The sequence below is a fragment of the Halichoerus grypus genome, chromosome 2 (assembly GCF_964656455.1).
Source record: "Halichoerus grypus chromosome 2, mHalGry1.hap1.1, whole genome shotgun sequence".
Lineage (NCBI taxonomy): Eukaryota > Metazoa > Chordata > Mammalia > Carnivora > Phocidae > Halichoerus > Halichoerus grypus.
This window is the reverse complement of record NC_135713.1, coordinates 111,289,635-111,316,872: the sequence shown is the minus strand read 5'-3', so window position 1 is coordinate 111,316,872 and position 27,238 is coordinate 111,289,635. Positions and strand designations below refer to the sequence as shown.

General features: G+C 42.5%; 1 protein-coding gene and 1 long non-coding RNA gene across 3 annotated transcripts in view; one reads left to right on the top strand and one right to left on the bottom strand.

The window, feature by feature from the left end:
* ANKRD55 (ankyrin repeat domain 55) overlaps nucleotides 1-27,238 on the bottom strand; it is a 91,514-nt gene that overhangs the window by 21,827 nt on the left and 42,449 nt on the right. For both annotated transcript variants that reach the window (XM_036065678.2, XM_036065676.2), the window contains exons 6-7: nucleotides 17,130-17,190; nucleotides 5,972-6,100 (exon numbers count right to left, since the gene is read on the bottom strand). In XM_036065678.2, the coding sequence (XP_035921571.1) occupies nucleotides 5,972-6,100; nucleotides 17,130-17,190 (190 nt within the window). The remainder of the gene's footprint in view (nucleotides 1-5,971; nucleotides 6,101-17,129; nucleotides 17,191-27,238) is intronic.
* Nucleotides 9,550-12,347, top strand: LOC118518726 (uncharacterized). The gene is made up of 3 exons (XR_004908853.2): nucleotides 9,550-9,666; nucleotides 11,535-11,598; nucleotides 12,142-12,347. It is a non-coding gene; the product is annotated as an uncharacterized LOC118518726 (long non-coding RNA).

Here is a 27,238-nt window from a genome sequence, read left to right as displayed (position 1 = left end):
TATATATGGTCATTCAGATTCCTGAAAATGCTTCAGAGCCATAAAGGTGAAAGGGGTGTCTTGTTATTAAAGAAGGTGACTTTTGGACCCCACCCAAGGGTGGGGCTGGTTGCCAGGAGGGCCAACCATGTGATTAGAGGGTTGGAGCTGTCAGTACCCCCACCCAAAACCTCCAGGGAGGGGAGAGGGGCTAGAGGTTGAATCAGCCCATGGCCCAGGACTTACTTAATCATGACCGTGTAGTGAAGCCTCCATAAAAACCCAAGAGGGCAACTTTTAGGCCCTTCTCAGAGAGCTTCCATGCTTGTGGAACCAGAAGGTTTCCATGTGCTACCAAGCCAGACCCCAAAATCCATGAGGACAGAAGTTCCTTTCTTTGGGACCTCACCCTATGTATCCCTTTAACTGGCTGTTGATTCCTATGCTTTATCATATCCTTTCATAAAATGGTAAATGTTAGTGTTTGCCTGAGTTCTTTGAGCCGCTCCCGCAAATTAATTGAATCTAAGGAGGAGGTCATTGGCACTTCCAATCTGTAGCTGGTCAGTCAGAAGTACAGATAACAGCCTCCTTGAGACTGGTGTCTGAAGTGGGGCATGAGGTGCAGCCTTGTAGGACTGAACCCTTCACCTGTGGAACCTGATGCCGTCTCCAGAGACACAGTGTCAGAATTGTCTTGAATTCTCCAACACTCTTAAAGCCCTTGCCACACACACACACACACACACACACACACACACAAAGTTGAACTACTATATAATAATTTTGCTGCAGGCAGACTGCTAAAAAACAAGATTCCAATGTTCCAACTGCAGACGCTTTTTATTCTAGAAGACCTTCCAAAGGGTCTGAGTGGGAGATTTTGGTTGAGTTGGTTATTTGCTAACACATGTCTGGAGAATTAGTACTATTGTGGCTTCTTCTTAGAGGGAACTCCAACCTCCCTCCTTCTCTTGGAAGCAGTGGCCTGTTCGCATCACTTGTTGCATGACGGTGACCAGATAAATGGGAGGCTAGGATTTTAGGTCATAAGCCAGAGCCAGATGCATCAGGCTGGGAATGCAGCTTCGAGGGAACATCTACCAGTCTACACAAGGTGAACATTTGAGAGTTGAGAGCCTGGGGCTAACCAGATAACAAAGATACCTAATAGCCTAAAGTCTGAACCATCTTCATGCTTAGCCCCTTTGGACACAAGCTTTACTGCTTGGCCTGACTCCAGAGGCCACTGTACCCCAAAGCCTGGGGCTGACTGCCCTGGAGAGCTAGGGCAAGACAGAAATTGGGGGGGATGGGGCATGAGGCATGCTGACCCTCCACTGCTGAGCTACTTCATTTCATAGGTTCTCTAATACTGTAGAGGAAAAAAAAAATCTCCTTTCTTGCTGTGTTAGTGTGTAGAAAGGGGCTGAATTCTACTGGCTGTCTGACAAGATGGAGATCTCCAGGAGGGCTCTCTCTTGTCCTTGCTAAATGTCTGACTGGGAATCTTTCTGCTGAAATGAAGCCTAGCAGAGAGTCACTCTCAATAAATATTTGCTGAACAATAAATAAATGAGTAAAACAAGCCTGACAAACTATAAGCACATTGCCCTTAAGCACATAGTCTAGAAGGGAAGAATCAGCCATTCCACTGCTTGCAACACCAGTCCTAGACATAAGAAAGTACTAGATGGGCAACTCAGAGGGAACAATTCTGAAAGGGAGCTCAACAAAGAAGGTGGCATTCGGTTGGGTCTTCAGGAATAAGAAAGAATAAGCAGAAATTCTTCAGGTGGAAGGGATGATGTGAGAAGTGCAAGAAGGGTTTCACCAAAACAGAAGAGGGTGACTAAGGTGCAGACAGAATGAATCTCTGTGATGTATTGAAGAGATCATTCATATTTCAGTATGATTGGAGTAAAGCCTATATGGGCTGAAGAGGAGATGTCAGGGAGTGAGTAGGGGGTAGGGGTTGTTTGTTTACAACCTTTTAGGGGTAGTCACCGATCCTCACCGAGGAATTGAAGAAAGTCGTGGATGACCTCCTCAGAAAAAAGTTTGCTAACATATTCACACACTCACACATAGCATATTTCATACAGTTGTAGGGGTTTTAGAAGGCACCTGTCTTGTTAGTCCTTTTTACCCCCAATGCCAGCCCAGGGAGTTTGTTCTGTACCAAAAAATGGAACTCACTAAAGGTTTTTGAGCCAAGGCCCAACAGTGACCATAATAACTGTTTTGGTGGAATAACAATTGTGTTCATACATTCCTTTGGAATTTGTAGAAAGAAACCTTGGTGGCAATGTGAGAATAGAAGGGACGAGGAAAGGGCTGAAAGTAGGAATACAAATCCTGAAACCTTTCAGATGAGAGATGGTAGAAGCTTGATCTAAGAAAGTGACAGTAGGTGTGCAAAATTGTCTCCATTTGTTCTTCCGGGTTTACTCTCCCATCTTTTTCCATCCTGCTCTTCCCTCTAGCCTATATGAATTGCATCAAATGGGCTCCCTTGCCCTATGGCTTCTGGTTGGGTTTGGCCAATGAGTGACAATGACAGGAGATGGGTGTAGGAGGACAGAGATTAGGGTATTTATCGTTCAGTTCTCTCTCTGCCAGGCCACGGTTTGGTCATTCCATCAAAGGCTACACCTACTGTCCTGGGACCTCCCCTACAGCTCCATCTTTTGCTGTGTCTTAGTAACCACCCCTTCCCATGCACTCTTAGGCCCATATGCCCTAATGGCAACCTGCTGTGGTATTCGAATAGCCTCTTCAGGAACTTCTGCCCAATTTATCCCATCATGACTGGGCTATGTTTCCTGCTGTGACCCTGACCTGTACAGTGGGGACAGAAAGGAGGTGACAGAGATGTGAGAGCTGAGGAGGTAGAATTGAGGGGTCTTGATAACCAACTAGATATGAAGGGTGATAAGGAAGGAGTGTGGACCATGCAAAGCCCTTTGGCTTGGGCTACTACGAGGATGAGAATGTGATGGGAAGGGAAGACCATGGGTTAAGTTTGGACATGTCCAGTTTGAAGTGCCTGGGAAATGATGTGGAGATGCCCAAGAGAGCTAGAAATGTGAGTCTAGAGTTTCAGAGAGAGGTCAGATTTGAGAATCTTCTGAATAGAATGATAGTTGATACAATGGGCTTTCTGAGGAAGAGAGGAAGAAAAAGACTGGAGACTGAACTTCTGCAGGGTCTCCTGGGCAGACAGGGGAGGTGAATGAGGGCAACGGGACCACAGGAGGGCATCACCAGCTACCAAGGCCCCTGAGAGATGGGGCAGAAGCCCAACCCCAAATCACTTCATGGGCCTAATGTTTCCAATCTTCCCTGCCTGGTTATCTGGGTGAAATACAGAGGCTTTATTATTTTAAAGTGCTATAGCTTTAAACATGGGCTCATATGGTCCAAGAGAAAAGCAGGAAGTTTGGGGAAAGGAATAAATGACAACGGGAAATAGACTCATTCATGTGGAAAAACTGTAAAAGGAGCACAATGCTGGTCCTGTGCTATAAATGAACCAGAAGGCTAAAGGAGGCAAGTGTAATCATGGTTTCAGCTGACATTTGGAATTACCCTTAGTCTTTGCAGATTAAAGGGCAGGACACACCACTTCTGAATTTCACTGCTAACCACAAGGACAGAGAGGGTACATGGTTCTCCTACAAGTGTGACTCTGAACCTTTTAGGGGTAGTCACCAATCCTCACTGAGGAATTGAAGAAAGTCGTGAATGACTTCCTCAGAAAAAAGTTTGCTAACATATTCACACACTCACACATAGCATATTTCATACAGTTGTAGGGGTTTTAGAAGGCACCTGTCTTGTTAGTCCTTTTTACCCCCAATGCCAGAAACACAGTAGGTGCTCAAGAAATATATATTAAGCAATTGAGTAAATAAATGAATGACGCAGTATGCTCACACCAAATCATGGTCAAAATGCAAATATCTTAGGTAGGAGTAGATAAGGTTTTAGCACCCATTAATATGAATTCATTTATCATAGCAGTTTTCAACCCTCGGTGCACATTACAATCTCCTGGGGTGAAGGGAAGCTTTAAAAAAATATGGATACCTGGGCTCTACCCCAGAACGGCTGAAAATCTAAGGGTGTGGGGCTTGCATATCAGTATTGCTTAAAAGCTCTTCAGATAATTTTAAAGTGCAGACAGGACTGCGATCAATGTAGCAGGTTAAAAGCTCTATCATTTAGTAGAGAGAAAGAATAAGAAGATGTGGGTATGATAATTAAGCTGTTGTGGAGGAAATCAGGAACCATAACAAAAATGGTTATCTATTCTAATTACCTAGCACATTACACATTGCTGTCATATGCACACTCTCATTCATACCCCAAAGACACACTGAGAGTTACGCCAAGAGGGATTGGTGATTTTTCTCAGATCAAAACCAGGTCTGTCAATGCAAACAGATTTTCTGAGTTGAGTACTGAGTGTTCTTTTCATTTTGCCAAACGGCCTCTTTGAGGATAAGAGAAGCGGTTCCCAACCCCGAAGAGTCCAAATCAGAAGGTCTGGAGTGGGGCCTGGGAACCTATCATTTTACAAGCACTGCGGCTGATTCCACTGCAAGGCCGGGACTAGAGCAGTAGCTCTACATTGGGGGCAGGGTGGAGGCCGTGGGAGCAGAGATGTGAGCCCCATCCCAGATCTGCGGAATCAGAACGCAAGGGTGATGAGGGTGAACACAGGAAATGCTTGATTTGGAGACCACTCCCACCTCAGCTGAGCACCAGCACATATGGTGGCCCAGCCAGAGGACGGGGCCCTGGGCAGGGACGGGCATGAGGCGGGACGGGGTGGGAGATTAGATACTGAAAGTAGGTAGGAGGAGGCTACAGCAGGTGGCGAGGACAAAACCAGTTTTGCTCACTTTGCAGTCTTGCCCAGAGCTAGTCGCGGTACAGAGTAACTGAACAGCCAGAGTTGGAGGGACAAAACCAGAGCAGTTTCCAAATCACTTCTGTTTCAATTTTACCTCAGGCCTGAAAGTGCCAGGTGCCCGTCTCTGGCATGCTTGGCACGTGAAACAACTGGGTGAAACCGCGGGCAGGGCAGGCAGAAACCCCTCTCACAAGGATCCCGGCTGCAGCTCAGCAAGGGTGCCTTTGCTGGGCTGATGAAGATGAACAGTGGAGGGGTCTCTGCTTGGGTATCAAAAGACAGAACGGGCTGGCAAGTTTGTTGGAACGATGCATAATACTACTCTCCTCTGAAGGATGGAGTAGATAACTCTGAATTAATCTATTCTTCTAAAATAGAAAGCACATCAATAAATGTGAGCTATGGGCATTCTTTCACCTTATTCTCACTTTCCCCCTCTTTGGGCTATAGATTTCTGGGGCCTATTCTGATTTTTTTGGTCATGTGTTCTGAGATAGACTCCCTTTTGTGATCATGGGATAGTGTTAAGAGGCATGATTTTCATTGCTCAGCACAGAACTCAGGGTCACCTGGAATAACTCTGCTTTGGAGGATTTGGAAGAAGAGAGTTATGGTCCAAAGACTTCGAAGGGATTTTCCTAATAAAACTTTGAAGGTTTATCCTGGTGCACCATGAGCTACTTAGCAAGAATGGGGATGGAGAGAGAAAGAGAGCAAGCAAGAGAGGTATTGTGTGTGTGCATGTGTGTGTGTGTGTGTGTGTGTGTGTGTGTGTGTATAAAACAGCCAAAGCAGGCTCTCTTCCCCCTTTGTATCTTGGTGGGGTTTCTTCTCCCCAACTGATGCACCCAAATCCTCCAAAGGGACAGGTTTGCTGTCGCCCTTTGGTTCTGAAGGGCCGGGAGGAGGGCAGCATGAATCTTCCTTGCTCTAGCACACATATAATCTCCATATCAGTGCAGTGGCTGCACCTTTGATAATTCCACCTTTCAGGTCTGACACCCTCAGAGAACTTGTAACATTGCTTTACACCATCTAAACTGGAAACAAGTTTACCGGCCAATTTCTCACCTGGACTGCCCAGTGGAGAGCTGTTTTAAAGTCTTTATCCACAAGAGTAGGGTCTGCTCCCTTCTTCAGCAGCATTTGAGTGTGTTGAGGCCGGTTGTGGAAAGCTGCCCAGTGGAGTGGTGTCATTCCCTACAAAAACACAGTCAGAAAGGGGAAAGGTGAGCACAGGCTATCAGGAAGGACAATGGAGCTCACACTTCCTCCCCAGATCCAAGGGCCACCACCAGATACGTTGGTTGCTGCCAGTCAGTTCATTCATTCCTTAAACCATTCAGTCAACAGATATTTATTGAGGTTCTGCTTTGTGCCAGGAAAACAGGGATGGAGAATACTACAGTGAATTAGATAAACAAGATCCTTGCCCTCATGGGAACTGCAGTGTGGTAGAGGAAGAGAGACAACAAATGCAAATGAGCAAAAGGATTTTCCAGATGGTGCCATGCTGTAAAGAATGCATACGGCATGGTGTGAGGGAGTAATTGTGGGCTTAGTGACTGTTCTGCATGGCCTCTATGAGCCAGGCTGGGGGAACAGAGTAGCGAGCGCCAAGCCACAGAGGCAACCACTTGTGACTGGGGTCACACTAAGCTGCCATATCCCACCACAGGGGGAGGGGCATTGTTTTACTGCAGTATCCCCAGTGGCTACAACAGAGACTAGGTAAATAGCTGTTGAATGAAAGAATGAATGGAGAGGGAGAGAGAACCTTGTGAAATGAGTCTGGAGAGAGAGGCAGGGCTGATCCTGGGATGTGGGATGGGGGATACAAACTCTGTATAAAGCATTTAGATTTTATTCTAAAGTCAGTGGAAAGACAGTGAAGGGTTTTAAGTGGATGTTGACATGATCTGATTTACCCTGTTTAGAAGAAATCACTCTGTGGCAGCTTGTATGAGCCCATCTGGTGAATCTCAGCTTCTTTCAGAGCTTAAGGTCACACGCTTTAGACATCATTTAATAATACAATGAGCTTATGCTGGGAAAGGTAACCATGAGGACCAGTATTATTTGGGAGTGTATTATGAAAAGATGGCCTCTTCTCCTTGCCCACACCTCTCAGTTACACAAAATATCTCTAAAATGACTCTAGATTAAGATGCTTGGTAAAGGGGGTAAAGAGTATGGGCAGCTTTGAAGTTTTTTTCATAGTCACCTCTGCAGATAACATAAAGGTAAGAGTCTAATACTTATCAATCCAATGGTCTTTATGAGTTCTTATGTAGATTAATTCACCAAATCCTCCAAACAATCTTCTGAATTAAGTACTGTGCTGAAGTCTACTATGTGTTCCCCAAACTCTATGTCCTCTTCCTCCAGGGTGCACAGGGTACATTCCCCAGCCTCCCAGCAGATAGGGGTAGCCTTGAGACTGAGCATTGCAATGTGGACAGAGGGGGTGGAAGCCCCTAGTAGGCCTGCCTAGAAAACAAAACCCACGTGGTCTCCCGCACCTTCTCTCTTTCCTCATCCAACAAATGAATGCAGAGAACAAGACTAGAGAAGATTCCAGAACCATGTAATTATGAAGCCCAGGACCCTGACTGATGGGGGAGAATCAGGCTACCCTGTCAACCAGGACTGGACTATGATTCTAGCAAGAAATAAGATTTTACTGTGTCAGGCCACTGATACTTTGATTGCTCTAGCAGTTGGCCAACTCTGACAGGTGCCGCCGTCCTTCTCGTTTTACAGAAGAGGAAGCTGAGCTCTAGAGAAGTTCCCAAGTCTGTGAGTGAGCACGGAACTGAATCTAGGGTTTGAGGTTTACGGGGGCACTGGGATGAGAATGTTAATCCCCTAGACCAGTTCGAAAATTCTAAATCATTATATTATGGTCTGCTTTCAAGTTGCGAGAGTCACATAAGTGAGATATGCTCTTGAGAATATTTCAAGAAATTGGTTCCATACGGAAAAGAATGCTAATACAAAAGCAGGGGACCTTCTTGTTCTTATTCTGACAGCTGAATATTTACTGAGGATTCAGAATAACTCCATGCATTTCAGTAAGTCCTCTTCATTGTAAGTGTGGCCCATTGGAACTAGAAATCTGGACTCAAGAGAATCAGATTATCTTTATTACGCCTGGATTTCCCCTTCCCAGTGCTGAGTCCCATTTGCTTCAGACTCATTGGCTTCATCATGAAGTGCTACCAGTACTCAGGGTTAAAGACATCAAAGAAAATTTGAAGACACTGTAGTGGAAACTTCATGAGGGTAGGTCCTTGTCTGCTGTCTGATGCCCTAGAGCTTAGAACAATGTCAGGAACATTGTAGGTGCTGAGTAAGTTGTTATTTAAAATGAATGACTTCTTAACTGTCCTTGATTGAATTTTTTTGCTTTTGTAAAATTTAGCTTTGCTTTTAAAAACTACATAAATAAAAAAAGGGCAAAACATGACTTCTCTTTATAGAGAATCAATTTGTCTGATATGGTCATTGTTACCAACTCTTCAACTGAAACCTGGTAGAATTTTTGATCAGTTCTCCAAATAGGTATATGGCAATCACTCTATGCATAGGTATGATTTACTGATATGAGAACTCAGTGTGAAAATAAGGTTATGAATTAAGTTCTGATGATGCACTGCTAATCCTTGTCTCCTAAATACAACCGTTAAACTTCTAGAGTTATTTCCTTAAAACAACCCCACCCCCTGCAAAAAAAAACCTTAAAAGCCCAACTTCGGCATGCTTTGGTAAAGTGGTGGGGTGGAGCACTAGCATTTTTTGTATACCTACTTCCTGTCAAGAAATTTATATATATTACCTCATTGAATATTTATATACATACACAATCCTAAGGGGTAGGCATTTGTAGGCCCATTTTACAGGTGAAGAAACTGAAACACAGGTTACGTAATTTGCCTAAGGCTATGGTTACATGCCATAGTTGGGATTCGAATCCAGGTCTCTTCAATCCTGGAGAATAACATTCTTCCCACACATCAGGCTGGTAGGCTTTCATTTTGGAAATGAGCTCAAATGCTGGAGAATTCTTTTCTTTGTGATTTTAACTGGATTCAGGGTCATCTAACTTTTTGGAATGGTGGTTTTCATTAGTGTAAGGGTCACCATCCTATATTATTATTTGTTGCATTTGGCATCACCTCTAGGCTCTTATTAGAAACACAGCTGGTGAGTATTTATTTTTGTAAGGTATTGAACTATAGATTTTCTTCCATCCCCCACCCTGGAATTTGGGTGATCATCTGACCCTAAATCAAGACTTGAATCATTCCATTCCTTCTTGAAATAATAATAATTATAAACACATACACACACATTGTTTATATTACACTACAACAGGTTGCAAATAGTCAGTCGAGTCAAGGGAACTTTTCCATTGCTGTTTTTTCAATTGGGCTAGTGAGCAATAAAAATAAATCCCCTTGAGTTAGTAATATGAAAACCAAAACTTTCAAAATCAGCTTCAGTGCAGGCCCTGGCGTTGCACAACATACTTTGATTAGGAAAGTAGGCTTTTTTTCTACAACTGCCTCCTTTTTCCTCCAGCTTCTGGGAGCCGGAAGGCATCTCAGTTGTATTATGTGAAGGCTGGTGGCCATTTAAGGGGCTGACTTCAGGCTCGGAGACTGGCGTCTACGTTGAGTGGTGACAGGTCACGGTTCAGCTGTGATGCACATAGGCAGAGGCTGGGGCTTCTTTGTCGTGATATGTACAGCCCCGAGCACACAGTAAGTGTTCAAGAAATACTCACAGGAAGAATTAGTGAATTACAGGTTATCAAGGCTCCCTTGGACTCATGGAGAGTAGAAAATACGAGTCTGTCGAATGCAAGCCAGCCCTCTGTGTCCAAACTGTGGAGACCTTTTCTAACAGCTGCCCCCTGCAATTTCACCGAGGACTCAGTTGGGCCTCTGAGGCATCGAAGGGCTGAAAATCTGGGAGTCATTTGCAGACACGTTGCAACAAACACCCAGATGGCCCTGCTCAGAGTAGAACTCCACTTTTTTGAAAAACAAAAAGTATTGGCTCTGAGACTAAAAAAGGAACTCACATTCACGTAAGAGCACAGGTCTCCAAAATGTTTCGAACGGAAATGTTCAGTTTTAGTTGGCTTTGAATCCATTTCAAGGTTTCTGAAAGGACTAAGTGTATGTCATGACTGTTGGGTGCCTAGCAGGTTGCTTTGGAAAGGCGCTCTCACACAGATGAGTAATTCTGTGCCTTGAGCCTGTGTCACTGAAATTTTATTTAAGGGCTTACAAGTCCTATCAATGCCTCAGAACTCTTTTTTTTTTTTTCCAAAACCACTGTAACTTCTGTGTTTTCTGAAGCAGAAATCTGTTAAGTGCTCAGGATGGCACCTGTAGACTGGCGTTAGCAGACACTGAAAGGCACAGAGAGAGAGATGTGGGACGTGGCCAGGCATTTGCCGCACCCCTCAACTTGGTGCCCTGGGGGATAAAACTATAGCAAGTGCTGAGAGGTCAGCAAAAACAATTCTGGGTCCTTCAGAGAATCTAGATCTTCTAAAGGATCTAGAATTTCACAGAAGTCCAGCTTGGCTCTGGTTGACATTTTATTTATTTATTTATTTTTAAAGATTTTATTTATTTATTTGACAGAGAGAGACAGTGAGAGAGGGAACACAAGCAGGGGGAGTGGGAGACGGAGAAGCAGGCTTCCTGCTGAGCAGGGAGCCCGATGCGGCGGGGCTCGATCCCAGGACCCCAGGATCATGACCTGAGCCGAAGGCAGATGCTTAACCAACTGAGCCACCCAGGTGCGCCTCTGGCTGACGTTTTAAAATTCACATACTAGGGCGCCTGGGTGGCTCAGTTGGTTAAGCGACTGCCTTCGGCTCAGGTCATGATCCTGGAGTCCCGGGATCGAGTCCCGCATCGGGCTCCCTGCTCAGCAGGGAGTCTGCTTCTCCCTCTGACCCTCCCCCCTCTCATGTGCTCTCTCTCTCCTCTCATCCTCTCTCAAATAAATAAATAAAAATCTTTAAATAAAAAAAAAAAAAATTCACATACTATTGATCTCCCAATCACATATGACTACTCTTCACAAAAGTTGTCTCCTCTAGACAAAAAATAGGAATGAATGATGTGCTTTAAAAGATTTTTAAAAAAATAGATGGTTAGAAGTGCAGGAATGAAAGCCATTTCCTTTAATTTTTATTTTGAAAATATTTTAGAATTATAGATCACAAAGATTAACAAATTATTTCATTGTCTTTGTTTTAGAGTTTTCCCATCTGGATAAGTTGTGTATAAGCTGTGTATATCATAACAGCCAAAGATTATAACTGAAGACTAAAAATAATTAGATGTTGGATTTTAGGACAGTAAGAATGGCTACTAATGATGATATTCTTTAAAAATGCTCACTCTCTCCCTGTAATAATGACAAAAACAATGTATCCAACAAAAACATAAAAATCTTTAGGGTGGAGACTTTTATAATTTAAATGAGACACTAACACAGGAAAAGCAACGAAGAGTAACTCAGGCCATGGAAGTAAAAGGGCAAATTTCTAAAGCAAAGCCTTGAGAATAGAGACCTAAGTTGTTATATTTATTTTTCAACTAAACAGAGCATCTACATTCTGCACTAAACTGTGAACTATTAGAGAAGGAATCAAGCCTACGTGAGACAAGGTAGGTATGTAAATATTTTTTAATGAATAAAATGACAATTTTCCCATTCCAAGTAGATCACCCTGGGAGGCCTACAATTATCCCACTTGTCGATCAAAATGTTTTTGGAAGATCTTTTTTTGGAATATCCACTGCAGCAGGGGTTCTAGCCATGGATAGAAATCAGGCTTTGTGTGAGCTTAGATCAAAGAAATAAATTACATCCTTATGGTCACTAACTTCAAATTGAAATTTAGCATCTTCTTTAAATATGAATATAGGCAACCACTGTTAACAATACCTGTGACTTTGCCAATGATATAAATCACAGATACTTTTGTATTGCATTAATTAGGGCAGATATCTTAAAATATTGTTTGTATGCATCACTAGTACAGTGTTATTTGTCCCACCACTAAATCTTAATGCATTAACAAGCAAGCTTGCATATCACCATTACAGATTTGATCTTTATAATATTTTGATAACTGTTTTTCAAAATAACTGGTTTCTTTTGTAATCCTATGTATTTTATTTTATGTAGTTTCAAACATTTTTCTACAGATGGATGCATCAGCTTCACCAGCACACCAGAGGTGTCCATGTCATAAAAATGGACAAGGACTCCTGGCCTAGAGTCTACAGCACATTTTTTGAAGATCCCAAATGATATAACATCTTATTTTTTTGAGAGTAGATTTTTGTCAATAATTAAAAGTCACCTGGAGAGTCAAGTCTGATAAATAAAATGGGTAACTGAATGGGGTCAACAAAACAAAGAGAAAGGGCCAATAAAATAAAATGATTTTAAATTTAGTAATTCTCTATCTATATACACAAGTATATATTTGGGGTGAGGGCTCTACTATGTGCAAGTTACTGAGCTAGAGTCTAGGGATCCAAAAATAAAAAAAAGATATGGCCTGCCTCTAGATGCACAGGGAAAGGAGAAGGTGAGGGTTCTTAAGTAGCAGTGACTCTACTCCATTTTAAGGTGTTCATTTTTAGGATAAAAATTCTGGAGCATTAAAAAATTTTTACTTTATTATTTTACCTTTTGCTAACTGTAAAGTAAAATAATTTCTAGAGTCAGGCACTGTTTCTATTGATTTTGCCTTGACAGTGCACAGTCTCTGCTTATGGTTATGTCTTAGGGATGTTGTAAGTGAATTTAGTGCTAAGACTTATATCCAAAGGTTCACATCTGGTTTTGCAACTTGGATTTATTTTCTCAGAGCACTGTTATAATGAAAGTTTGGATTGTCAGGTCACTCACAAAAATCTACTTATATCAGAATGTGCATTCAACATAGGATTAACAATATATCCTAAATACAATTAAAAACAGTGCTTCTTTGGATAAATGCATTAACAGTCCTAAACCAGATGCCATTAGTTTGTAGCCCCTTTTGATGGAGCACTCTTCCTGTCAAAGCTAAAATGAGAGCAAGAGAGGTTAGATTCCAGGAGTTTAGCAACTGGTCAACTCCCTGTAACTGCAATAGACAGCCGCTCTCTATGTCAGTGATTTCCTCTGAGGTCCAGAAGAACAAAGGCACAAAGGACAATCTGACCCATTTCGCCTTTCCCTCTGTGTTGAAAGCTTATAAATAAGTCACTTTACAATTAAGCTCTGTGGTCAATGAAACAGGAAAAACAAACAGATCATTAGAACAGAACAATTACAAGAAAACTTAGCATAATGTAGTTATGTCTTGTGGGGTTAGGGAAGGCCTTCTTTAAAAAGACATCAAAAGCAAAAGCAGTAAGGAATAAGAATGATCACTTTGATTATATCATATTTAAAAATTTTTGTACTAGAAAAGACATCACAGACAGTTCTAAAATGAGCAATGGACTGTGAAAAACAATTTGTAATCCAACAGCAGGCAAAGGATTAATGTTCAGAATAGAAAATAAACTATGAATCCATACAAAAATGAAAAAGTAACTCAATAAATGAATGGACAAAAAAATCTAAAGAGGCAAGTCACAAAAGAAGATATAAAAATGGCCATTATGTTTATGAAATGGTACTCAATCTCATTAGCTATCAGGGAAATGCAAATTAAAACAACAAGAAAACATGACCAGCACACTATTCAACTGCAGGTAGAGCTATAAATTGATACAGCCATCTTGGAGAAGCACCAGTCGTGTGTATTGAAAATAAAAATGTACACCCTGGTTCCCAACATTGGTTTCTAGAGAAATGATTGTGTAAAATACTCAAGGAGGCTTGTATAAGAACAGTCTTTAGAGGAGTGTTTGTTGTGGTGAAAAATTGGAGACAACCTAAATATACGTTCATAGGGGAATACCAATATAAATGGAGGTATTTTCATAGTGTGGAACATCATGAAGCCATTAAAAGGAATAAGCCAGATCTATATGTATCAACATGAATAGAGCTCTAAGACATACTGTTGGGTGAGAAACCAAAGTTGTAGAACAACATATGGAGGGTGATAGCTTTTATGTTACAGTCCACAGTGCCTGTGAATATACAGAAGACTTTGGGAAGGAGACACATCAGACAGTGATTACCTGGGGGCTAAGGTGGTAGGGTGGAAGTAATCAAGGACTTACTATCATTACTTGTAATATTTAAAATTTTAAAAAGCAAATGTGTTTACATATTACTTATACAAGTAAAAATTAATAATGCAAAAAAAATTGTTTTAAGTCACTGAGCTCAGATCAGGACAGTTACTAAAGTGATAAATCATTTCTCTGATACGAAGTACTACCTCATGTTTTATTTTACTTCAACAGTTAGAGGAGAGAGGCTTTCTTTCTTCCTGTCTCTATTCTGTAGTTTCAGTTTATAATCTAATCTATCTCTTAACAAAGTTAGATTTCTACTAATGGATCCTTTAATCTTTCATCATTTCTGTGATAAGCTTCATCCTTCTGTTACTCTTGGAAAATAATTTCATTCCGACTATGTAGAGGTATGCCTTGCTCTTTCCTCTTGTATTAGAAAACCCTAATGCTTCACTGACAGCATTAACTTACCGTTTCCCTCATTTCTTTTGCCTTTGATCTTTTTCCTTCCTGTTATTTAGCAGATGCAGGGTGTGCATGTGCCTATGCTTTAACTGTTATCCCCTCATATATAATGGAGACTGCGTTGTGCTTGGAGCTCATTGGCAAAGTGATTGAGGGAGGGGGAGAGCGGGCCATTGCTTGTTCAGAACATTGAGAAGCCCAATGTAGGCAATCTACCAAGGTGGTGAATGAAAAAGAGCCTTCGCTGTGTTCTTTCCATGTCAGAACTGTCCTCATTTCCCAGTTGTAAAGAGCTTCTAGCCCTTATAAATTTATACGGATTGACTCATACTAGCAATCATATGTATATCATTGCTCTGTCTGTGTGTGTACACACATAATATATATATATATATATTTTAAAATAGACAAGCACTAGTACTTAGATGGGTTTCAGATGTGCTGTGACACGTCCCAAAGAGGAAGCTAAAACATTGGAAGTAAGTGTCCTTTTTGAGGTCCTGCTCTCTGCACATAAAAGCCACTGGGTCACAATGCTGGTGTTAACAGTGGGAGGAATCTCCTCTGAGAGGTTACTTTGCATGAGAAGGAACTGGAGACATTTCCAATATTTAGCACATATTATCTGAAAAGTGTAACAATTACCACTGTTAGAAAGATCTGGGTCTAGGGGCGCCTGGGTGGCTCAGATGGTTAAGCATCTGCCTTCGGCTCAGGTCATGATCCCAGGGTCCTGGGATCGAGCCCCACATCGGGCTCCTGGCTCAGCGGGGAGCCTGCTTCTCCTTCTCCCTCTGCCTCTCTCCCTGCTCATGCTCTCTCTCTCTGTATCTCTGTGTCTCAAATGAATAAATAAAATCTTAAAAAAAAAAAAAAAAAAAAAAAAAAGAAAGATCTGGGTCTAATGTCACTGTCCCCAGCAGCCAGGGGCCTTGCAGGGTGGGGAAGAATAGGGAACCATCACTTTGCTGGAGGATGTTCTTTTAGCTGAAGACTGAACGGAGTTGGAGGTCTATAAGAGGAGTTAAGCTTTAGGGTAGGAATGACTGAATTTGCCCCCTTTCTAAGAAACGCCAGTTTTGCTGGGTGAGGGTACGAGTGGAGGTAGAGGAAGTGGTTGTCAACTTTCCCAAACTCCAGAAGTTCGTGATCAGTTGGCAAAAACTGTAACACTTGGGATGCCTGGGTGGCTCAGTCGGTTAAGCGTCTGCCTTCGGCTCAGGCTATGATCCCGGGGTCCTGGGATCAAGTCCCACGTCGGGCTGCCTGCTCAGGTAGGAGCCTGCTTCTCCCTCTCCCACTCCCCCTGCTTGTGCTCTCTCTCCCTCTCTCTCTCTCTGACAAATAAACAAATAAAATCTTAAAAACAAAACAAAACAAAACTGCACCACTCAAGCTCCCTGCTTTCATACCATGGGCAGAGTAGTCAGAGAGTGCTTTCTCATTGCTGGTTCTCATTTTTAAAGCAGAAGTTTAAAGCAGAGCAATCCCCTCGTTCCGAGGGTTTTGCTTTAAGCCACTGAAGACATGGGGAGTGAAAGCAGCATGTGACCACGGAGTCCAGTGGTGTCCAACCTCAGACTGAGGTTGTGAAGAAGGGGCTTTTCGGTGTGGTCATTGATGCCAAGCCAGCTGGGAGGAACCCTGTAATCAGAAAGCTTGAGAAAGATGAGGGCCCAGCCCCGGATAGGGCACTTCCTTGTACACTGCTGTCTCTGGCCACCTGGCTTCCTTGAAAACAGTGTAATTTGGGATTTTCATGCATATGCATTTTCAATGCTATCATGCTTTCTCAAGGTTATCAGACATTCTTAGTAAAGTGAAGCCAAACCAAGCACATATCATATTAAAACAACAACAACATTAAAAACCAGGTATTTAAATCGGTTTAAAGAAGCTTGTTAAAGAAAACAGGCTGGGTAATGATAATCAGTCCTGTTTTTTTTAAAACAGTTAAGTAGCTAGAATAAGATCCTAAGCTACTCTGGGGCAGCTCTGCCTGGTATCTGGTAACAGTCCTGCAGGAATTTTGCTTGAGAGTCTGTATTGTCTTCTTGGAAGCCTTATGTTGTCTCTGCCACATAAAGGAAACAGCAACTGTGATCATTGGCAGTAATGATGTGGGCCTCCAGAGCATGGAGCCTGGAATTATCCTCAATCTGTCATCTTTCTCTCAAAGGGAGAGCAATGGCAGCCACAGCTTGCCCTTGATGTTTCTGGGACTCAAGAAGACAGGAAAGAGCAACATTTATTTCTCAATATCCAGAGGGAAATTACAAAATTTCAGTGGTATGATAGATGCTTAAGTACTTAATGCAAGAAATCCTTCCCTAGTAGAAGCTACCCATAACCAGGGTGGGGATAAATTTCTGCCTGAGGGTTAAGAGTAGAGACACAAGCTCCCCTCTCCGGGTAGGAACCCCAAAATGTGCCCCATCCCCTCCCTGAACCTTTATGAGAGAAAGCGCCGGTTGAGAAAAGCCTTTCCTTCTACCCTGACAGGTGCAATGGCCAACTGTTCCTTGAGAGGGCAGGCTCACCTCATTGTCCTGGTGATTAATCTCGCTGAGATTTGACTGTTGCACCAAGACTGTTAGGAGCCTGTGAAGAAAAATAGAAGAGGCTCAAAAGAACAGAATCTGTATGAGAACATAACGCTAGAAAGACAGTCCATTGAAGGCCTCCAAATGAAGATGGGCCCTTTCTGTTTATCTAGGGGAAAGAGCCATAGAAAAGAAGACAGTGTGATATGTGAGGAGGCACCTGGGGGGATTCCTCTCTCTCTTCTCCTCCAACCTCCTCTCTGTCTCAGTGCCTCGGCTGGGGGTGGGGCACAAAGGGCATGGAGAAGGTGAATCTTTTTTTAATTTTTAAAAATTTTTTATTTTTTATTAATATATAATGTATTATTTGTTTCAGGGGTAGGGTCTGTGATTCATCAGTCTTACAGAATTCACAGCACTCACCATAGCACATACCCTCCCCAGTGTATGGATGGGTGATGGATGTTGAGGAGAAGGTGAATCTTTAGGCTCATCTTATTCACCAGACCTGTGTACCTATGCGTGCATTGAAGAACTAAAGTCCTCTAGTCCTTATTCTTTATTCTTTTACATAACTGTATACAATGCTTTCAAATTGCTTCACCATCAGTACACAGGTCGTGCCTTTTAAATGTATAGATTATATAAGGAGACAGCATTTACAACTTCGCTTATTTTTTACAAAACATACAAATATCTAAGCATGAAATGACACTAATCAGTGTGAAACAACTATCAGTGATTCTCAAGTTCAAGTTTTTATCTCAGTTGGGTCCCACACTTGGTTGACGGCGGTCAACACCGTGAGAGAAGTGGCTGAGTGCAGTGGTTAGGGACCCAGAATCTGGAGCCAGACTGTGCGGGTTCACATCCCAGCCCTGCTACTGACCAGCTTTGTGACCACAGGCAAGTATCTTACCCTCTCTGTGCCTAAGCTTCCTCATCTGTAAAATGGAGTTAATGAAAAGTGCCTACTTTATAGCTCAGTGTGAGGATTAAATGAGTTAATGCATACAGTATTTACAGCATGCCTGGAACATAGCAAGTGTTATTTCTAGAACACTTAACCCTAGAAGTGTTTTTTTTCTTTTTAAGATTTTATTTATTTATTTGAGAGAGAGAGTGAGCGAGAGAGAGCATGAGCGGAGGGGAGGGAGAGGGAGAAACAGATTCGCCTGATGAGCAAGGAGCCCAATGTGGGGCTTGATCCCAGGACCCTGGGATCATGACCTGAGCTGAAGGCAGACGCTTAACCGACTGAACCACCCAGGCGCCCCAACCCTAGAAGTTTTAACCCTGGCTCCATCTCAGAATCTCCAGGGGAAATTTTTTAAAAACCACAAATACCTGGATTCTATATTCAGGGTTTCTGACTCAGTAGGTCTGGATAGAAGCTCAGCTTTCACAGTTTAAAAGGGCTGTTCAGGAAATTCTAGTAAACAGGTCTGAAAACCACTGAGAAAGGTACTGAATAAATTAATCAATGGATACTCATTGCTATGAACTGAATTGTGTCGTCCCCCCCCAACCTCCAAATTCATATGGCTCTGACCTCCAATGCTTCAGAATGTGACTGTATTTGGAGACTGAGCCTTTAAAGAGTAATTAAGTTAAAATGAAGCCATTAGGGTGGGTCCTAATCCAATTTGACTGATGTTCTCAGAAAAAGAGATTAGGGCCCACAGAAACACACCAGGTGCAGGGGCTCACAGAGGAAAGACCATGTAAAAAGGCAGCAAGCGGGTGATTATCTGCAAGCCAAGGACAGAAGACTCAGAGAAAACCAACCCTTCTGGCACCTCACTCGTGAACTTCCAGCCTCCAGAAATTTGAAAAAATAGATTTTTGTTGCTTAAGCCATCCGGTCTTTGCAGTTCTGTTACGGAAGCCCTACCAATCTAACATACCCAATCAAGATGATAAAGGCATGTCTATGGGGAGACAGTGAAGGAAATTAATTTTGGAAGAAGTATTTGAAAAAATGAAATGGTTTAGCCTTTCCCCCAGTCAGATTTTCATTGTTTCTCAGCTTAGGTGACATGTAGTCCTGAGTGTTAAATTGCTACCTACAATAGAAGAAAAGAAAGTGGGACTGATCGTGTTGCATTAGTGGTAAATGTAACACAAAGAGAGCTTAACTAGGGATGCCCTTCTGGTTGTTTGCCGTGGAGGTGAAATAACCAGGAAGCCCAAGGTTTAAATCTAGTCTTATCACTGTCTTTTGGGGAGACAGGATAATGCTGTGATTTAATTCTGCCCTCACTACCACGTGACCTCTCTGAGCTTCGGTATCCTCACGTTTATCATGGTGATAACAGCATGGGGATAACAGGTGGTAAGGACTGAACACCATAACAGGCATAAAGCTCTTAGTACACCGACTTGAAAAGAACAGTGGCTCTAAATGCAAGCTTTCTGAATTCTAAAATTCCTCCATCTAGTGGGATGAGACTATAAAAATAATTGCACTTGTGGATAACGCTGTGTTTATCTTGGTAATTATATTTCACTACTGGATATATTTTCCCTTATAGTTGCTTTATAAGGCTGGAAGGCAACTAGTAACTGATTTTCTTCTATCTCTTTACTGGCCATTGTTTAATCTCTAGGGCTCATTTGGTCTGAAGTGTGGGGGGATAGTGGGAGGGAAAGGCAAGAGGTCAGCTGTGGTCCAATCTGGTTATCCTCGGCTAACCCTGAGCAGACTGAGATCATATGTAGCCAGACAGCATCTTCTGGGGCTGCTCCAGAGCAGTGATCACACTGAAGGAAGTCGGGCTCTGACCAGATGGGAATGAGGGAGGGGAGAGCAAGACCTCTTGTCACATCCTCGGGATGCCAGGGTCATGGGATGAATCCTGTACCTGGATATTTCTCTATTTGCTTCTCAAATCTATTTGCTACCCTTCAATGTTCTGCTCTGAGATTGACCTGCAATGTCTTTATCGTGCAGGCTCCCTTGCCCCTGACTTCTTTCTGGGTTTGGCCAGGAGAACTGGCAGGAGAGAGGGGGGAAGCCACTTCCTTTTCTGACCATGACTTCTTTTCTTTACCAAAGGCCATGGCTCCTGCCTGGTGGATCCTCCTCTCCAGCCCGGGCTCTCAGCAGGTTCCAATAACAGCTCCCTTCCTTGCCCCTCCGGCCTAGGGGTGGAACATTTTCCTGTTTTGGGGGGTGGGCAGGTGGAAGTGGGGAATTCTGTTACCAACTCTTGTTAGGTAATTTTCAGTAGTCTTCCATGAAGCTTTCTACAGTTACCCTCTATTATTCCACGACTTTCCTCTTATGACCAATTGATACATGCCAATCTATACTGCTTGATTCCGTTTGATTCCTAAGTGTCTCAGATTCATCAATTTTCAAAGATGGACACAAATTTACAGATAAGTATGCTCTCTCTCTCTCTTTTTTTGTGAGAGCAAATGACATGAGCCCCTACCTTGCTTGCAGGGCCATCATGCATTGCCGTGGTGGTGATCCAGACTGGACTAGAAAGCAGGTGTTTGGTTTCCAGCCTGGGGCTTCTGTGCTGTTCCATGGTACAGGGGTCATCTGCCAGATGCTGGTCCCACATCTGTCTTAATTACCAGAGGACTCACAGACTTCTTGGTTTTGTTTTCTCAGAGCTCTCGTTCTGTGTGAAGGTGGCTCAGGAGTATTTCTCCCACAACCCCCAGCCTAGTCTCCTATTAGCACCAGCTCTGTCCTGTTCTCAACTCTCTAGCAAGCAGTGCAAAGCCTACCTCATCCCAGGTAGCAGGACAGCAGGCGCAGATGCCCAGCAGGAGCACTCCCAGACAGGTAGCGTGGTGAGTGGTAAGACAACAAATGCTGGGGCCATTAGAATCCCTGCTCCATTACCAGCCAGCCAGTAAACTTAGGCAAGCTAGGAAACTCTCAGTGCCCATATTTTCTTATCTTTGAAATAGAAATAATAATAACACCTACTTCTTCTTTTTTTTTTTTAAAGATTTTATTTATTTATTTGACAGAGAGAGAGAGAGCGCACAAGTAGGCAGAGTGGCAGGCAGAGGGAGAGGGAGAAGCAGGCTCTCCGCTGAGCAGGGAGCTGGACGTGGGGCTCGATCCCAGGACCCCGGGATCATGACCTGAGCCGGAGGCAGCCTATTAACCGACTGAGCCATCCAGGCGCCCCTAATAACACCTACTTCTTAAAGATCTGTTGTGATTTTAAGTGTGTCAATACATACAAAACAGTTAGAATGACATTTACATGCTGTAATAAGTTCTCTATAATTTAATATTTTTTTTTTTTTTTAGAGAGAGAGAGAGTGTGTGTGTGGCGGGTAGGCAGAGGGAGGGAGAGAGAGAGAATCTCAAGCAGGCTCCATGCCCAGCACAGAGCCCATGCGAGGCTGGATCTCATGATTCTGAGCTCATGACCTGAGCCAAAACCAAGAGTTGGACTTTAACCAACTGAGCCACTCAGGCACCCCTAATTTAATAATTTTTTAAAAAGCTCCACTCTTTATGTTTGGGGATCCCCTTATCTCCATGAGGTGACTGGGAGGCCAGAGAGAGATCAGCTAGATGTGTGCTGGGGTGGGGGTAGCTTGGCTCTGTGGGCTTCTCTGTTTTGCTGGCTCCTTGGGCTCACAGCCCTGAATCTGGCCAGCACAGTGATGACTGGGGAAAAGGGTCCCTAAGCTAGCTGTCTGTCTTCCTATTCCTAAAGCTGCCGATGTAAGAGTATCCCGTAGTATAACACCCACCCACAGGTTAGAATATATTACCTGGTACCTTGAGAACAGGACCCCAAAGAAATAATTTCCTTCCTCCCTCTGTCATCAAGAGCCATGAAAAGAGGCAGAGCCGCAGGCACTCTGGCAGGGAAAAAAAAAAGAATCTGCCAGTAACCATGGAGACCATGAAAAAGACTTTCAGAGAGCCCTGTGGCTGCTTTCAGAAGAAATCGCCGCTCGCCTTCCAATGCTAGCATGTGCAGCGTTGTACAAACACAACTCCTTTCTCTTTGGAGCTTCATCTTAACGATCATGCCCCCTCTTTCACACTGGTGCCCTCTGCAAGGAAGCAAGAAAAGCCATGGAGAGCTGAAAGGAAGAAAACGTGGACCTACTGAGAAGCTGACGGTTCAAAGCAGGAAAGGGAACAGTGAGATAAAACCTGCACTCCTTTGCTTTTATCCACCAACTTGCTTTCGTGTTCATAATTATAAATCCCTTATTCCTGCATCAGCTTAAATCCCCACTGAGCTGCAGCTTAGCTAAGGCTGTGTATTGGAACTGGCTGGTTTGTTCATGAGTTGTTTCCGTCACAGAATCTTGCTGGGGGCAAAGGGCTAATTGAGGTGTCCCCTTGGCTTGTTTATAAGCAGCTACAGTCTGAGGCTTCACTCTAAATAACCTCCAGTTGAGCAATGAGTAGAAGGATCATGCTATTTGGAAATCTAAGGGTTAGTAGATTTTAAAATGAGTATGAATACCTGAGTACAAGGACATAATGTGGCCCATACATATGTTTAGGATCAGGGGACAAGTAGAGATGAATGTGCACTAGCAAGGTAGGGAAGGGAGTTTCAGGGGAGCTGAATGGTTGAGTTTGATGTTCATTGGATTCTAAAGTCTAGCAACAGTCTTATAGGGGCCAAGGGCAGGCCACCCCAAGATGGTCTACTTTGGCATGGACATTACTCTGAGTTAAAAGCAATCAAAACTCAGTAGACTCAGAAAAAGCTCTTTAGCTCCCCTTCAACTGCCTGCCTCTACCAGGAAGTGAGCTATTAACAGAGATTCCCTTTTACCTAAGAAACTTACCTGTCTAATAGCACAATCTTTGTTTTCCAAACATCTCCTCTCACCTTCCTTCTAATGGCCTTCCTCCCCTTTGTATGCTCAGACCCCAACCCCTCTCCTTAGATAAGTCTCATGTTGCTTGACTGTCTCTGGAATTTCCATGTCTGTGTGGATTCCCAGTACATATGCTACAAAATTTTAGTTTTTCCTGTGAATCTGTCTCATGTCAATTTGGTACTTAGTCCAGCTAGAAGAACTCTGAAAGGTAGATGAAACTCCTCCTCCCCAACACACCTGTATGTATGAACAAATTTTTTTGTGGACCTGTGTGTGCTAAGGTAAAGAAGACTGGGGTGAGAACTGATGAGATGGGAATAGCAGGGGTTCATTCTTTAGCATTGATCTATGGTATTTCTTTATTTCTATCTACCTTCCATCATGATCATCACTACTATCATCTCATTATCACCAACACTTATTGAACACTGATGATTGACAGTGTTCAGTCCTTTTCACATGTTTTCTCATTTACTTCTGCCTATTTACTATGAGATAAATACTGTATTATTCATATTTTCTAGGAAAGAAAGCTAGCTGAGCCTTGACAAGTTAATATGGTCATTAAGAAGTGGACCAGATTCAAACCCAGTCAGTCTGACTCCAGAGCTTGCATGCCTGGCCACCCTTTACCTCAATCCAAAAAGGATTTTAGGTGGTTTTCAGATACATATAGTAAAACAAGATTACAAGTGAAGAAACTAGACAAAGAGAAAACAAGGGCAGGATAAAGACGATGCAATTATGGTCCTACATGTGTTCCAAAGGTGGGACACAAATTGGGCTTTGGGTTTTCTAAACATACAGAAAGAAAAACATAATCATAAGTCACAGTGTCCACATAGTAAAAATAAAAAATCTATCAGGAGAAGCACAGCAATTCCTCCTTTAGTAGATATATTTTTTGTGGTTTCTCATTTTTTAGATGCTGTGACAAACAAAGTATTTCCTGACAATGAGACAATAAGGAATTTTGTAAAGCTTCTTAAGGTAGGGCTTAATGACAGAATGTGGCCATTAAAATACATTCTATAGAGTCCACAGCAGTGGATCCTAGGAGCCTAGCAGGTCCCCTGGGCAGGTTACTTATCCTCACACATACACTGGGTAATAAATTTTCTTCTTAGTGCCTCAGCTTTCTTATCTATAAAATGGGGATAGAGATACCTATTACATAAAGGTGTGGTCAAGATTAGATGAGATAATACATGGAAAGCACTCAGAACTTTGCTCTGAACATGGTAAATGATCAGTGCTATTTGTCCTCCTTTTCCTCCTCATTGTAAATGCAGGCCTATATACTTTAGTGGTTAGCCGAACCAGCCTAAAGTTGTATCCACTTAGGAAAATTAAGCAAACTGGTTTGCATGGCCTAATGGAAGGTCACTCCTTCTGCATTGTGTCTGTAGGATTAGGAAGTACCCACAAGCCAGACCAATTTTTTTTTTTTTCCAGAAAACAATTACAATTTCATGCTGACACACAAACAAATGGAAGAAAGAAGGCCAACTTTTGTGCCAGAGAGCTTGGCTTGGCTGCTTTCTGCTTAAAACACTGAATGCAGATGCTATCAAACCCTGACATGGCCATAACTTTTCTCATAAAACAATGATAAAATATCTAATTTTAAGCAATGTAATTCCAGAGGGAATTCTTTAAGGCAAGCTAGTTTCTAAATGTTCTCTAGGTAACAAAGCCAGTTGCTTTGCTATATGAGTTGTTGAGGTTTAACCCAATTCATTTTTGGAGAACATTTACCAGAAATGATGGTTTTGGAATAGTTAATCTTAACCTTTGGGTTTTCCTAGTTACCACAGCTAGTATTATCATAACTAAAGCAGGATTTTATCTTCCAGAATCAGCGAAGTGTCCATTTAGGACAATAAAACTGTATCATCAGCACACAGAAGGATGTTTATTTTTCTGGCTTCAACTCTTCTGAAGGTGGTGGTTGGGTCATTAGGTATAATATCAAGAAAAGGGGAAACCACAACTCTGTGTTATCTCAGTTATAGTGATGTAATGTAAATCCTAGGAGATTTAGGGCCACTGCTGGGCATAATAAGAAATAGACTAATATGTCCATGAAAGAGGAAGTACAGTTGGATTGGTGTTCAATTTATTACTGCAGTGATTTGAGATGATGAGTCTGACCAAATTGACCTTGAGTGTGATTTTGACTGAAAAGTCTTGGTTCACCCCTCAGGTGCAATGGCATGATGACAGAGAGAGCTTTCACCAAAATTTATGACCTCCTTTCTTGGATTGGAGTCATTGCCAGGAGGTGGATTCTATTCTATATTCCCAAGTGCTCCTTATACCCATGTGTGGTATAGGACCAGTATGGTAAATGACTAGTCCTTATTAAAAAAATGTGAGCAGAAGTGAATTGTATCAAAGGCTGAGATTTTAAAGAAATAAGGGGGGCATCTCCACATTACTCTTTCCCCATTCCCAGGCTGAGCAAAGAGAATTCTTTGATCCTAGAGGATGGTAGAGCCACAAGATGGAAGAAACTTAGATCCCTGTGTTACCACGTGGAGGGGAGCCACATCCAATCCAGGAATACCTACATTGGACAAAGCTCTTCCTGTGTTAAAACATGAAAGCTTTGGGTTTAATGTGTTACAAAACCTATAATCACCATAAGAAAAGCAGTCATATATCTTCCAGAATCAGGCAGATTTTAAAATGATCACTGGGTGAGGCAGGTAGAACCAAGTAAAGCCAATCAAGGCAGAATAGTCTTAAAGATATTTTTTAAATATAGTTTTTTAAAGATTATTCTTGGGAAAACAGTGTGATTTTGTGACTAAATATTTTTGTGGGCTGTCCAGAAAAGTCATTCTTTCTTTTTCCCAATTCATCAAAAAGGAGTCATCCCTTTATGATGTCTATTGATTGTTAGTTCTGAGCTTGCTGTTTCTTCTCTAAACTTCCTTGTTTTGTTGGGCTTTGAGTAAATCCTAGTTCTTTATTATTCCTGGATATAATCCAATGATAACAAGAGGCAATGCTTGGTTGGGATTAGTTCTGGAATTTCCCAAACCCTTTTAGTGTAAAACAGAATGAAATGAAGAAATCCTGTTACCTCTCAACCTTGGTCTCATGAACCCCCACAGAGCTTTAGTTTTAGTTCTGGACACAGGGTCTAGAGGCTGAGGCTCCCAGAACGCCCCTCTGTGGTGCTGGCCTGCGCCTAGCTCTGGGGAATGCTAAATTCCTGTCAGAGGCACGTTCTGTGCTGCAGAGGTTAAGGAAGTGCCCAGAATGTTGCTGAAACCACAGTGGGAAATGCTGTTATTAGGTGCTCCAAGGGGTTTTCGAAAGATTGTAGACTGAGGCCTTTTAGACACAGAGGATTGGGGAAGCTATACTTGGTCTGGACAAAACTTTTGCCTTTTTTGCTCAATTGTCTTACAAAAATGTGACCCTCTTGATCATCCAACTTCTTTGAGTATATTTCTTCATACAGCTCCCAGCAGCTCAGAGGCCTGGTTTTCTTTCTAACCCACTCATTTCCCTGTCTCACTCTAGTTTGCTGGGTCCCTTGCCTCCTTCCAACCCATAAATGTCGGCATGACTCTGGGGCACCTGGGTGGCTCTATCAGTTAAGTGTCTGACTCTTGATTTTGGCTCAGTTCATGATATCAGTGTCCTGGGATGAGCCCCTTGTCAGGCTCCGCACTCGGTGGGGAGTCTCCTTGGGAGTTCTCTCCTTCTCCCTCTGCCCTTCCCCCACTCACTCTCTCTCTCTAAAATAAATAAACAAATCTTAAAAAAGAATGTTGGCATGACTCTGACTTCAGACATGAATCTTTATGCCCAGTCAGTGCTTTTCCACTCCCCTCCCCACTATTTGAAATTATCCTATTTATTTTGAAATTACCCTATTTATTTGTTTACTAGTATGCCACTTAGCTCCTTCACTAGAATGTAAACTCTGTGGGTCAGATACACTGTCGTGCTTACTGGGAACCCCTAGGGCATAGAATAGCACTTGGTCCATGATAAGCACTCAACAGTTATTGAATCAATAACTGCCTGATTGAATGAATATATGAATTCAGATAATGAAAAATAGCATTTCTTAAATCAGAGATTAGGAGGAAAGGGTTTTACTGAAATGGGGGGGGGGGGGGGATTGAGACTAGAGTTTAAGATTCTTCCAGGATAATTTGACTGACTGAAATGTGGTCCTGTCTGCTACAACTTCAAAAAAAATGGACAGGTTTTGTTTTTATTCACCACTGAGAGTTGATTAAGTTACATTC